A 14432-nucleotide genomic window follows, 5' to 3' on the forward strand; every position below is an offset into this window, starting at 1 on the left:
AGTTGTTTCAGTCGGGTCCAACTCTCTGTGACTCCATTTGGGGTTTTCTCGGCAAAGATACTAGAATGGTTTGCCCTTTCCTTCTCTAGATAATTTTACAGATGAAGAACTGAGGCAAACAGGGTTACACAACTAGTTAATGTCTGAGGCCAGATTTGAACTCAGGTGCTCCTGAATCCAGGACTGATGCCCTGTCTGCTGTGCCACCTAGCTTTTAGTAGTCACAAAACTGCAGCTCTGGAGAGGACTTCTCTAAAGGCAGTGTAGGGGAGCTAGAGGATTCTAGACAAGGTGAAGGCTGCTCCAAGCCAGAGAAGCAGGAGCTGACCCCAGGGGGAAGGAAGCAGGTCACAGAGGGGGACCTAGAATTGGTACCTGACACAAGACTCATCCAGCAACACATAAAACTATATTGCTCAATAACTGACTGAGATTCAAGGATTGGAGGATAGATTAGGAAATGACACTCACCTGGAGGTGAGACACATAACTATCATCTCATCATAGCAGATAAAAGACTAGTATTATTCTGTTCATTAATACACTGAATAAATATTTATCTTTAATTTCTTTTCTTTTCTTTTATTATTTTTCAATTGGCAAAAATTTGCCTCTATTCCTCCCCACTCCTCACCATGAGAATGAAGGAAAAACAAAACCCCTGTTACAAATATGCATAGTCTAGCAAAAAAAATTCTACATTGACCACATTAAAAAAAAAAATATATATATATATGTTACATTTCTGAGTCTTTCAGCTCTTTATCTGGAGGTAGGTAGTTTGTTTTATCATTAGTTTCTGGAATTATAAATATTTATTTTTATACGCTTATTGTTTTAACCTTAAAGAAATGTCACTTAAAGGAGTGGGCCTTAATATCCCTTACAGGACAGGGAGAAATAAATCAAATTCAGATGATCCCAGGGTTATTCGGGGTGGGTGCATAAAATCAAAACCAAGACCAAACTTGAGTCTTCACAAATCCTGAGCTTGGGTTTTGAAGTTTATACTCTGAAGATGTTTGAGGAGCCAAATAACACGACAGGCTCTATTTATTAAAAAACAAAAACAACAAAAAAATATGTCTCTGTGTCATGAAAGGTGACTTGGAAAGGCAAAAGGCTATAATCATAGTCCAGGTGGTTGGCACTCAGGGCTTGAAATAGGGCGGTGGCAATGGGAACAGAGAGGAACAGATGCATGGGAGAGAAATGATGCGTATGGGATCTATAGGACTGAGTAATGGATTGATTGTGAAAGGTGAGGGTAATGGAAGAATGAAAGGTAATCTTCTGATGCGGAGACACTCAATGAGAGGTTGTGGCACAGAGAGAAATAATGAAGCCAGTGGGCTTAGGGAGAAAGATAATGAGCTCAAGGTAACTTGCTATAAACAATGAGCAACATTAAAATCCCCACATTTTTGCATGAAATACAAGGTGCCTCAAATGATATGTTTCTTAGGAAGGTAGGCAGGGGTGGGATTCACGTAATCATCATTATGTTTATCTCGCTGTGTATCCAATCCAAGGAGTATCGATTTTGATTAATATCCCTGAATTCAATAGTAAGGGAATGACAAGTGGCCTGATTTTATTCAAACCCAAACAGAGGACATGGCTGATTTTATTTTTGTTTCTTTTTATTGTTACTTGTCTGGTTATATTAGAATAAATACAGGTATCACTTATGAGATATATCATACTATATATGATAAATATGTATATATATACATACATATATGGTGAAAGACATGATTTATCATACAAAGAACAGCAACATAACTAAACTATTAAGCTGTAGTTCAAAAAACTACTTCTTGGTTCTATAAGAAAATGGTTTTCAAATATCATGGTATCCTTAGACAGCTATGCATTTAAAGTCATTTTTCAATATCTTTGTTAATGGAAAGAATTAGTATCACACATAATACAAAATGACAAATCATCAGAAAATAATTTGTTTGGTTTTTGTACTTGTATTTTAATATTCTAAATGGATATTCAGAAAACATACAAATACTTCAAGCAAAAAGAAAAGTAAGACACACTGTAATGTCTCGTCTCAGGAGGGGTTCAGTCAGACACTGGCTTTCTTACACTATCTCTTCATTAGCCCATTTGCTTTCTACTTTATCCTAGAGATGGATAATATCAACTAGAAGACAAAGAATCAGCCTAAGTTGAATGACTTTTTCTAGTTGATATGTTTTTTGAGTTGGGGGGAAGAGGGTAATTTGGTAGTTTGGTTGGAAATGTCTCTTTGGGCACTAAGATCAAGCAAAGCTCGTTTTACTCTGTACACTAACAATGTTATCACCTATTTTGTCTTAGTAACTTTAACAATACTTCAAAAAAAAATTTGCCACAACAAAGCCATAATATTTATATGTGTGTGTGTGTGTGTGTGTGTGTGTGTATGTTTGTGTGTATAAAATCTATCCATGGCCAATCAAGCTTTGACAAATAGCTATGTAAAAACATTTAAAAATTCCATATATGTTCAGCCAGACGTATGGATATCACTGGTCCAATTCCTTCCATTAAGACTACCCAACTAAATGTATGGTCTTAGTGGCTCAGAGACATAAGTGGCTTGTTGTTAAGTTATTTCAGTCTTGTCTGACTCTTCATGACCCCATTTGGGGTTTTCTTGGCAAAGGCACTGGAGTGGTTTGCCATTTTCTCCTCCAAGTCATTTTACAGATGAGGAAACTGAAGCAAAGAGGGTTAAGTGACTTGCCCAGGGTCACACAGCTAGTAAGTGTCTGAGGCCAGGTTTGAAACTGGGAAGACGTGTCTTCCTGACTCCAGGCCCAGCACTCTGTCTACTGTGCCACCTAGCTGCCCTTTAAGTGACTAATCACAGCTAAGAAATATCAGAGGCAGCATTGTGAAAGCATGCCTTCTTGACTCCAAGTCCAACACTTTCTCCACTGCTCTGCGTGATCTCTTACAAAAATTTTTATTTTTTCCAGTCAGCAAAAATCCAGCCCTCTTCCCCCTCAACATCTCCATACTCTACCTCATTGAGAAATAAAGAAAAACAAAATCCCTGTAACAAACATGCATAATCAAGAAAAAAAAAATATCCCACATTGGCCATGTCCGAAAATGTTCACATCCATTTAAAATATGATGTGCTTTGTTGAATGCAGTGTTGATTTTACTCTATTTTATCTTGTTTTGGATGGCAGTATACTTATACTGGTACAGAAAACTATGAGTGAGGAGATGCCTTCTACCAATGCATATCAACACTTGCTCTACAACTTTGCATCTTAGATAATTACCCCCAGCACTGAGAAATTAAATGACTTGTCCAGGGCCACAGAGCCAATTTGTGTCAGATACTCAAGTCTTCCTGAGTTTAAGCCAGTTAGATTGCCTCTATCCAACATGCTATGCTGAGCTACATGTGATGTCTTAAATAACCTATTGCATAAATAAACCACCCTCCCTCGGGGCAGGTAAGTGGAGCTATAGTCCACAAGTTTGAGGCCTGGAGTCAAGAAGACAAGTTCAAATTTGGTCTCAGATACTTATTAGCTATGTGACCCTGGGCAAGTCATTTAATGTTTGCCTCTGTTTCCTGTTCTGTAAAATGAGCTGGAGAAGGAAATGGCAAACCACTCCAGTATCTTTGCCAAGAAAACCCCAAATGGGGTCACAAAGAATCGGAAATGATTGAAATGACTATACAACAGCAACCACCATAGGAATCACACATGTTCAAACTTATGTAGAATGTTACCATGTCAGAAGATATATGCTACAGAATACACAAGATATGTAGACAAAATATGAAAACCCTATGCAAGAACCCTAGACTGAACACACAGACACTCCCACTCCTCCCCACAACACCCACATACTCTCATTCACCAAAACCAAACCTGACAAGACTTTCACTATGATTCCCTCAGGCATAGTTCATATTCATATGTATTTGCTTGTCTGCCATTATGTAGTGCCTGTTTACCACTAGAGTCCTGACTTGAAAAGCTGTGGCAGATAGCAGATGTAGCAATTAATAACCTGTCAAGGCTGATGGATAGGATTAAAAAATTGTTCTCACATATCTCCTGTGTGTTTTTCTTCCCCATTTAGGGGCCCTGGGGGTCATCAAACACACACTGTTTCCCTGGAGAGCTATGGAGCTGTCTCATTAGTGTCTGCCTTTTGTGACACTATCACGCAGCCTTTGAGATGTTAACTCACCTGTTCTTCCCCAAGAATTCTGAAGTGATGAAGCTCTTTAATCAAGGAGTCTGGACAGCCAGCTGTTGAAAAGAAGAATTAATCTTAAAAATCATAGGCAATGTTTTAGAGGTAATATAAGTATATGTATTTTCATAACCATAAGAGGATCAGAGAATCATAAATATAGATCTGGGAGGGACATCTATTTCAAACCCCTCATTTTAGAGATGAGAAATCTGATGTCCAGAGAGGTCAAGTCACATGCCCAAGGTCACATTGGTTGTTAATGAAAAAGGCATGATTTGAAATAGGTCCTCTGATTTCAAATTCAGTGTTTCCTCCCACTTTACCACACTGATGGTCAGTCTTCTTGTTCTCCAAGCATACACATGGGCCTATCTATGCACACGTAGATACAAACATACTAAATGAACATTCTATAAAAGATGCCTTAGTTTTAGGATAGCTTTTCAGGGCGTTCTGTGATTCTGTTCATGTTCACCTCCTGGTCTATCACAGTTTCTGGTTTCTAGGTTGACCATCCAAAGATGTGTAGTCCAACACTGATCACATAGGCAGAGTTTGAGATTGCTATTGGGGGATGGGGAGAGTTCGGTGGTCTGACAGTGTTATTATTTTCACTATACAGCTCAATCACTCTCAGGGCCAGGGCCCTGCATATAATGCACATCAACAACTTTCAGTACCCTCTTTTGTTCTGCCAAGAGGCTGTGTGTGTGTGTGTGTGTGTGTGTGTATGTGTGTGTGTGTGTGTGTGTGTGTGTGTATACAAGCAAACCCAGTTTGCCTTGGGAAGGTGGGAAAAAGTTCCCTAGCATTCTGAAGTGACAACTTCCTCTTCTGATCTCATCGGTCATTAGGTAAATCAACCCTGCTCTTCAGTGATGGTGAGCACTCATTCTTCACTCTCTACCCCCTTATCCCAACCTACTAGCTCCCACTAGCTCCCATTCCAAGAGAAGAACTTGACTGTCCAAATACTCTCCATTCAGGTCAGGCAGTGTAATACCAGATATTTAATATGGGAATCTGGCAACCTGAGGGAAGGGATAATTTCCTTTGGTAATAACAATCAGAAAGGATTAAACTAATTAATATCCAATTAAAACATTTACTTTTCCATAGCACTACAGATATTTTAAATCATCACTAACTGTTGGAATTCATCTTTGAAAATAAATTAAAACAATGTCAGAATATACTTCAAAATGCTTTATCAACCAAACACTGAATGGCTAACAAATTTTGGCCCCCTACCATAGGATATCATGTCTAAGAGACAGCTCAAAATGCTAGTCTCTTCTCCCATGTTCTATAGGCCCTTCAGCAAAGGAATCAGGGTATTGTAATCACAACAGCACCTAATAATAGCATGTTTCTTTTAGGAAAAATTGTTATGAAACATTCCCTCCAGAAGCTTGGGATATATTCTGCCATAGATACATATAATGCCAATGGGAAGATTTTACAGAGAATTCAACAGCGGCAAGGCACATGTATTCAAGGGACTAGTGGCCCAATTAACTCAGGCCTCTAGCACTGTATTTCCCTGAAGTTCTTTCTCTCCTTGTATGAAGCTCCCAGTACAGACTAGCATCTCTTGTGGATGTATTGCTCAGAACCAAGGACAGCTCTTCAATCCCACTCAACTCTCAACTCAAGACTTGTTCTCCCTCAAATCCATAGTTGGCTCTCTTCTCTGCAATCAGTCGTCCTATTTCTTGAAACCACTTCCTCCTGGGAGTCACTCCCTTTGTGTGTCTGAATGAAAAGGAGATGCACCTGCTCTCTTAACTGTGTTTTAAACTGACTCCCCAAATTGTTCAACTCATAGGGTGTGTCCCTTATTGAGTTTGTAGGTTCAGCTCCAAGCTTCCTATTTTAGAAAGCCCACTCTTCTGATTGATGCCTTATGTGGCATACTATATCTATGCAGGCTCCAGGCATTCTTTACTCTTTTTATCTTTTTAGTAGCCACTTTGTGCATACCCTACATGGGATCCAGTACTGAAACCATAATCATTCTACCAGAATTCTCCTGAAAAGAATGTGTCACTCTGCTTCCTAAGGGGTCCACTCACTATCCCAGAGGTTCCCAAACTTATTTGGCCTATTGCCCTCTTTTCAAAAAACATTACTCAGTGCCCCCCTGGAAATCTACTTTTTTTTTAATCCTTTAACAGTTTTTTGTTTTTTTTTGAAAATTTCCACTTCAAAAAGTATATAAACTTTTTTTAAAAAAAATGACACCTTAAATTTAATAATTTATTATAAATTTGGTTTTTTATGCATCGAAATTTTGATGATGCAATATTGGTTATGTAACCATGTAGTATCGTATTATAAACAAGTTATTACATGCACGTATTCCTGCCGATGCACACTGGATTTCCTGATAATGTGCGACATGCTTGCTTGCCAACACTTACTTCTTAAGACCTGTCAGCAGAATTGACCACTTATCAATTATAATTTGCATTTTGTGGGTTTATTTGGAAAATAATGTAAACACTACATTTAACTCTGCTACACAACAGATGAAACATGTACAAACGGTTTTTCAAAAATTTCTTCTCTTCTTTCCTTATGTTTCTACTGCTCCCTTATTTTTATTCAATGCCCACCAGTTGTACCTAAGGCTACTTCTGCCTCCCCACCCCCAGAGTGTTCTAGCACCTCCAGGAGGTGGTACTGCCCACTTTGAGAACCTATGCACCATCTCTATAGTTTTACAAACCTAAGTATCTCTCCCTGGCTATTGACCTCCTACATGTGTTATTTCCACTATTAAATGTAAGTGTCTTCAGGGTTGCCTTCATTTTTTATTTGTATCCCTAGCACTTAGCACAATGACTGGCACCTAGTGAAGGCTTAATAAAATGCGTTTTCTTTTTCATTCATTCAAACCACCTACCATTGTAATACAAGCTTATTTCTAGATTAGGATAGGAAAAAGGGTAAGGACTGGACCTGTGAATTCATCAATACAGGGAATTCCTGGGTGAGGATACTGCCTCTGCCAATATCGGTCAGCACGTTCTCCAAATCTTACAGTATTAGAGAGTTGCCAAAAGTACAGAGAGGCTAAGGGAATTGTCCAGGGTGACGAGGTCAATACGGATTAGAGCCTGGGCTTGAACCCAGGTTTTCCTAGCTTCAAGATCGCTTTCTATTGATAATGACATGCTGCCTCTCTCTTCCTATATTACATAGGATTTGATGAAACTATGAAGATTTACTAAGTACTGATTGATTAATTACTAATTACTTCTAAGTACCAATCTTATAGAGTAAGGTCATAGCCTACATTACCAATTTAGTTAACTGTGCTGCTTCTGAGTTTTAGATAATATAAAGAACCTAAAACAATACATAAGATATTGGATCAGAAGTCTTAGAACTGGAAAGGAAATTAGACATCATCTAGTTAATGCCCTATTTTCACAGGTGAAGAAATGGAGACTCAGGGGCAGCTAAATGGATAGAGCACAGGCCCTGAAATCAGGAGGACCTGAGTTCAAATCCAGCCCCAGACACATAACACTTACTAGCTGTGTGACCCTGGGCAAGTCACTTAACCCCATTGCATAGCCAAAAAAAAAAAAAGAAAGAAAGAAAGAAAGAAAGAAAGAAATGGAGACTCAGAATCAAGAACTGAGTTGCCAATAGTCACATAGGAGTAAAGTATAAGAGAGAATTTGAACCCAGATCTTCTGAATCCAGTTCCAGTGCCCATTATTAACAAGAAGGCTCATTTGCAGAAGCACATTCACCTGTACATTAAGGAGCCCACCTCTGATGATGTACTCAGTTTCCCTGAACTGTAAAATGGGGATAATACAGCATCTACTTCTCAGGGTTGTTGGTGCAGTAGATAGAGTACCGAGCTTGCAGTCAGGAAGACTCATCTCTCTGAGTTGAAATCCAGCCTCAGACACTTACTAGCTGGGTGACCCTGAGCAAGTCACTTAACTCGTTTTGCCTCAGTTTCCTCATTTGTAAGATGAGCTGGAGAAGGAAATAGCAAATCACCTCATTATCTTTGCCAAGAAAACCCCAAACGAGGTCATGAAGAGTTGGATATGACTGAAATGACTCAACAACAACAAACTTGGCACAGTGCCTGGCACATAGTAACGGGTTGATAAATGCTAATTCCATTCTCACCTCCAAATACCCCTTCCCCCTTCCCATTCCAAGTAAGTTTAGTGAACTCTTGTCAATACACTTCTGCTTCTTTTAATGAGTAAGGAAGCAAATGTCCGTACTTCTTGATGAGGAAAGGAATCTAAATGGTGAATCCAATACAAGGCCTTGGAGTGTTCAGCCATGTGACATTAGATTAATGACTGCCATTAATAAGAGTTTGCTGACTTTTAATGTGATAGTTTGGCTTTTGATGGCAGTAGATATTTGGCAATATAAGATTTAAAGAGCAATATGCATTGAGGTACCAACCTCACCCCTGAAGCCTCTTCTAACTTAGCTCTCATTGCCCATCAGGGAGACCAGGGAAGTAGGACTTGTTTCAAAGCCCAGGAATGCTCTCAATGCAAGAAACTGCTTCAGAGTCTTTGAGACTGCTCTGGACACCTTTTCTTGACCTGCCTTGTTTCCTGTCTTTCTGATTTCTAGCTCTGGCCTTCAACCTTGATTTATGTTTCTCTTTCTGCATTCCACTGCTGTTGCCAGGTTTTATAGGTGACTCTGCTGTGCAGCATGGCCAGGCTATGGTGAATCAGCTTCAGCTGGGTTAGTATCAGTAGGTATACCCCTCCCCATGTGGAGCCCCTCCTCAGACTTGCCACCAGTCAGTTGGGCCCAAGTTTATGCATAACTTTGTTATTCTAGGCCTGTTCACACTGCTCATGACAGCACAATTATTGACAAGATGGAATTTGGGGGGAACTGTGGTGGAAGGGAATCCTGTCTTGTGACTTTATTAGCCTAAAGAATTCCTTGGTTGGAAACTTCCTTTACCAAAAGCAACTCATCTATAACTTATAATCTCAGAAAGTTGCCTGAAGTCTCTAAGAAATTAAGTGACTTTTCTGGGGTCTTATGTTGCATCAACATATTTATTTCGTACATACATATTTATATACTCAGAATATATGTAAGCAGCTGGGTAGCATGGTGAACAGAGCACTGGACTCGGAGTCAGGAAGAGCTGAGTTCAAATACGACTTCAGATATTAGCTGAGTGATCTGGTCAAGCCACTTAACTGTTGACTGCCTCAGTTTCCTCATTTGTAAAATGGGAATAATAATAGCTCTCACCTCCCAGGGTTGTTATAAGGATAAAATGAGGTAATATTTGTAAAGTTGTTTGTAAGCCTTAAAGTACTATATAAATGCTATTACTAGTATCATATTATTATCATAAATTAATTATTAATCACTATATGACTATTATAACTTCCTCCTGCTAATTTTCCTGGCTTCTGTATGTCTCAAACCCTCCCCCCCACAATTTTTACAGTATGTCTTTCCCAATTCCTCTTAATTCTATGGCTTTCTTTCTGTTAATCACTTCCTGTATAGCTTGTATATATTCCTGTATATAACTTGATATGTATATTTTTGTATACATTGTATATATTTGTTTGTAAGTTGTTTCACTCATTAGACTGTAAACTCCTTGAGGGCAGGCACTGTCTTTTGCCTAACACATAGTAGGTACTTAATAAATATTTACCGATTGATTATAATTGTTGTTGCTGTTGTTTTAATACATGTTGTCTTCCCTCATAGAATGATACATTGTAAGCTCCTGGAAGGCAGGGATTATTACTTTTTGTCCTTGAATCCCAATGTGATTGGCACATTGGTTGGTACATAGTGGGTACTTAAGAAGTATTTGCTTGCTGGATGGCCACAGCTGGTTTTCACTCTTCTTGACTTCAAAGCTAGCCCTCTATCCAATATACCAGTCTGCCTCTTTAAGGACACTAGCAATCACTAAGTATGCATATATATTAGTCATTAGATCATGAAATTAGCAAAGCATAAAAATCATAACAAACTAATGAAAATACAGATTTCTATATCTAGAATGCCACACTACTGCTAGCAGAGGGTGATGGAAACTATATGAGAATATATACAATGAAGGAGATAACCTAATATAAAGTTGAAGGTATTGTAAGAAGATTGTCCACAAGCAGGTAGCTGTTTGTAAAGTTAACCCTAGAAAAAGAATGCTAAAACAAATCTTTAGATGCTTGCCGGATAAGAACTGGGGAAGATTTAATGATTTAAATGCTGCATTATGGCCATTTGATTTTGTTCTTGATTTGGAGGCAGGGCAATCGATGTCTTAAAGCTGTGAGGAGGCAGCTTAGCTCTAACAAAGGCACTGGCTTTTCTTGCATTCTGAGACTGATTATAAACAGCATATCAAAACTGAAGAGCTGAGTCTTCTGTGTTGGTACACTCCTGTTATTCATCCTTATACTGTGGCCATAGAGCTCTCTGTGTTGGTAAAAGAGTGTCAGATAGCCAGCTGGGACATCACTGTGACCAAAAAACAATGAGGAGTTTAGTTACCTCAGTGAAAGTCAATAAACATTTATTTGTTGATGCTGTTGTTGAATCATGTGTGACTCTTCATGACCCCGTTTGGGGTTTTCTTGGCAAAGATACTGGAATAGTTTGCCATTTCCTTCTTCATTTTTCAGATAAGGAAACTGAGGCAAACAGGGTTAATCTACTTGCCCAAGGTCACACAGCTTGTAAATATCTGAGGACAGATTTAAACTCATGAAGATGAGTCTTCCTCGTTCCAAGTCCGCACATTTATTTAGCACCTACTATTTGCCTAATTGTCAGGCAGAGACTGTGAGGTGGTGTAGTAGATAGAGCTCAAGGCCTGGAGTCAGGAAGACCTGAGCTCAAATCCCACTTCAGACACTTTTTAGTTATGTGACTCTGGGCAAGTCACTTAACCTCTGTCTGTCTTAATCCACTGGAGAATGAAATGGCAAATCACTCTGGTATCTTTGCCAAGAAAACCCCATGGACAGAATTGGCATGATGTGGTCCAAGGGGTAACAAACTTTGGACATGATTGAATGACTGAACAACAATTTGCCAGGAACTGCGCTAAGAACAGGGGAGATACATAAGAAAAAGAAATAAAGTCCTTGCTCTCAAGGAGTTTACAATCTAACGGAAGCATTTGAATCTGGAGGAAGTACTGGATAATACTAAGTCCTAGGCACTGTACTAAACACTTTACAAACATTATCTCATTTAATTCTGACAACAACCCTGTAAGGGAAATGCTACTGCTATCCTCATTTTACATCTGAGGTGACTGAGGTTAAGTAGTTTGCTTAGGGTCACACTGCTAGGTAAGTATCTGAGGCTAGATTTCAACTCAAGTCATCCATATTCCAGGTTCAGTGTTCTATCCACAGTGCCACCTAGAGGCTGGTGGCTTCTTATATTATGATGGTTGTCTACATTTTGTGAATTCCTGGAGGAAAGTCTCAGGTACTAAGATAGAGAATATAGACGGAGAGATAGACAGACAGAAAGAAAGAGAGAGAGAGAAAGAAAGAAAAAGAAAGAAAGATAGACAAAACATAGATTAATAGAAGATGGATCAAATAATTATGCATTTATTCTTTGCCAGGAACTATGCTAAGCTCTGGTAATACTGAGTCTTTACCCTTAGAGTATATGTTCTACTGGGGGATGACAACAACTTTAAAAGAATGAATAACTAAAGATGGTGATTCAATTGTTTCCTTACTGGTCTCCAAGTTTCACATAATTACAGAAGTATGCCTTTAACTTGTTATGTCAGCTAATATTTTACAATTTGAAGTGACCCAGCAATTTAAACCATGATATTGCAGAAGACCGCCCCCATGTCATCTCCATCAAGTAAAAACAGTAGTCAATAGAGTCCTCTGAGTTCCACAGGAAAATAGTATTTAAATACCCATAGTTTCCAGGACAGCTAGATATTTATATAGGCCACATAACACTCAGCAAGCTATAAAATGATAGACTGCACATGTCTTGGGAGTATTTTGTATCTCTACCACTTAGGACTGTGCCTGGCACATAGTAGGCAACTAAAGAATGCTTGTTGATTGCTTGAGTGAAAAATGTAGAAAGGGTCAAACATCAAATGTTTGTTTGAGTGATTTTGGAAGGAGAAGTGAATACTTGAACTCTGGAGATTTAACCTTTGTGCTGATTGCAGTTTTAGTAAGAATAAGAAAAAAAAAGAAACAGAAAACTCTAGTACTTCAGAATTCACATGAAAGGATCCTGTTAGAACAAAGCTAAAAAGAGTGTCACATAGCTCAAAGAAAACAAACATCTTTAATAGAAGACTAGGTAATTATCTGAAACACCTGGTGAGTGCAATGGAGGAAGATTAAAAAAATATATGAGAAAGGATAACAGAGTATGGTGAAAAGGGAGCAGTTGTAAATTGTCAAGAGATTCAAGAACGAAAGCTTGGAGGGAAGTATCTGCTTAATTTCGGGTAGATGAAAATCAAAGTGAGGAAACGAGAGTTTAAAAAAATGCTTTGTAAAGATGTACTTAGCAAATAGCAAATGCAGAGATAATAGAGTTGTATTCAGGATGTGGAGAGCAGGAGCAGGAAAGAAGAGGAAAGGGGGGAGAGGAGGAGAAGGAGGTGAAGGCAGAGGAGGAAAAGGGGAAAGATGAGGAGGTGAAGGAGAAAGAAAAAAAGAAGGGTGAGGAGGAGGAGGAGAAAGGGGAAGAAAAGGAGAAGGAGAAGAGGAGGAGGTGGTGTTAGATGTGGAAGGAGAAGAGAAAGAAGAGGAGAAGGTGGTGGAGGAGAAGAAGAAGGGGGAAAAGAGGAGAAGCAGGAGCAGGAGGGGAAGGTGGAGTGAGGAGGGAAGGGGAAGGGGTAAAGGAGGAGGTGGGGAGGAAACATTTTGGAATTGAAAATGTTAAGATCTACAGGAACCAAGCAAAGAAAGAAAAGGGAAGGATACAAAGCTAATTTAAGAACATCTAAACGTGAGGAAAGTATGGGTTGAGTGGAAAATACACTGGATTTGGAGTCTGGAGATGTGATTCCATCATTTACTTCCTAAGTGACTGGGCATGTCACAGCATCCCTAGGATTCAGCTTTCTATAAAATGAAGAGTTTGAACAAGATGATTTCAAGATGATCCTTTCCCGTTGTAAATCTATGATCCTATGAGGGTACTAAATAGTAAAAAGACTTTACTATGCTTATTTTTTTTTTAATATACTGAGAAACTTGGTTGACACATTGAATAATGTCACTTGTGGCTAGATGTTGTAATGGGTAGAATTCAAATACTATTGTAGAGACTTACTAGCTATGAGGCCCTAGCCTAGTTACTTTACTTTTCTCAGGCTCAGGTTTCCCCATCTATAAAATGGGGATAACAGCATATACTTGCACTATATACCTCACCGAATTGTTTTCAGAAAAACATTTAATAAACCATTAAGGACTATATAAATTTGACTTACCATTGTGATTGGCATAATTGCTAATAGCATCTCTCCCACAAGGTCATTGTGAATATCAAATGAAATAATTAATATATATATATATATAAAGTACTTTGTAAAACTCAAACACAATATAAATGTTAGTTATCATTATTATGACATAACTTTATTAGCAGAGGCAAAAACAACCAAACTAGCAAATAAGATGACATTTCCTCTTCCATCAATGATGGAAGAGTGTTCTAAAGGGATGCCATTAAAATAACGCCCTAACCATTCTCTCAGGAATATCATGATGTAACCTAGAAGCAATAACAATTAGGCCAATCACAATGGTAAGTCACATCTGTATGGCACTTTATGGTTTATAAAATATATTCTGTGAGGTATGTAGTGAAAGTATGAATTGTTATCCCCATTTTACAGGTGGGAACGTGAAAGTAAGAGATTAAATAACTTGTCCAGGTTCTCACAGTTAGTAAGCAGGTACTTCAGGCTTCAAGTAGAGGGCATCTTTTCATTGTCACATTGTCCTCCATGCCTTGCTTGGTCTCTAGCACTGACATAATACTATTTTGCAAAAAAAGAAGGAAGAAACAAGTATTTATTAAGAACTTACTGTTTGTCAGGTACTGTGCTAAACAAACAGAGCCAAATAAATGAAGGTGGATCTTTGAAATTATAAATGACTGATTCTCTTCCTTGCTACCACCTATAGTTCACATGA

The 14432-nt window shown here is 38.6% G+C and overlaps 1 protein-coding gene across 1 annotated transcript in view; it reads right to left on the reverse strand.

Annotated features, from left to right (window-relative positions):
- Positions 1-14432, reverse strand: part of LOC114031409 (E3 ubiquitin-protein ligase parkin-like) — a 1828862-nt gene that overhangs the window by 321643 nt on the left and 1492787 nt on the right. The window contains exon 8 of the mRNA XM_027846472.1: positions 4222-4283. Within this exon, the coding sequence (XP_027702273.1) occupies positions 4222-4283 (62 nt within the window). The remainder of the gene's footprint in view (positions 1-4221; positions 4284-14432) is intronic.

The sequence above is a fragment of the Vombatus ursinus genome, unplaced genomic scaffold, assembly GCF_900497805.2.
Source record: "Vombatus ursinus unplaced genomic scaffold, bare-nosed wombat genome assembly UNPS02015175.1, whole genome shotgun sequence".
In the NCBI taxonomy this organism is placed as follows: Eukaryota; Metazoa; Chordata; class Mammalia; order Diprotodontia; family Vombatidae; genus Vombatus; species Vombatus ursinus.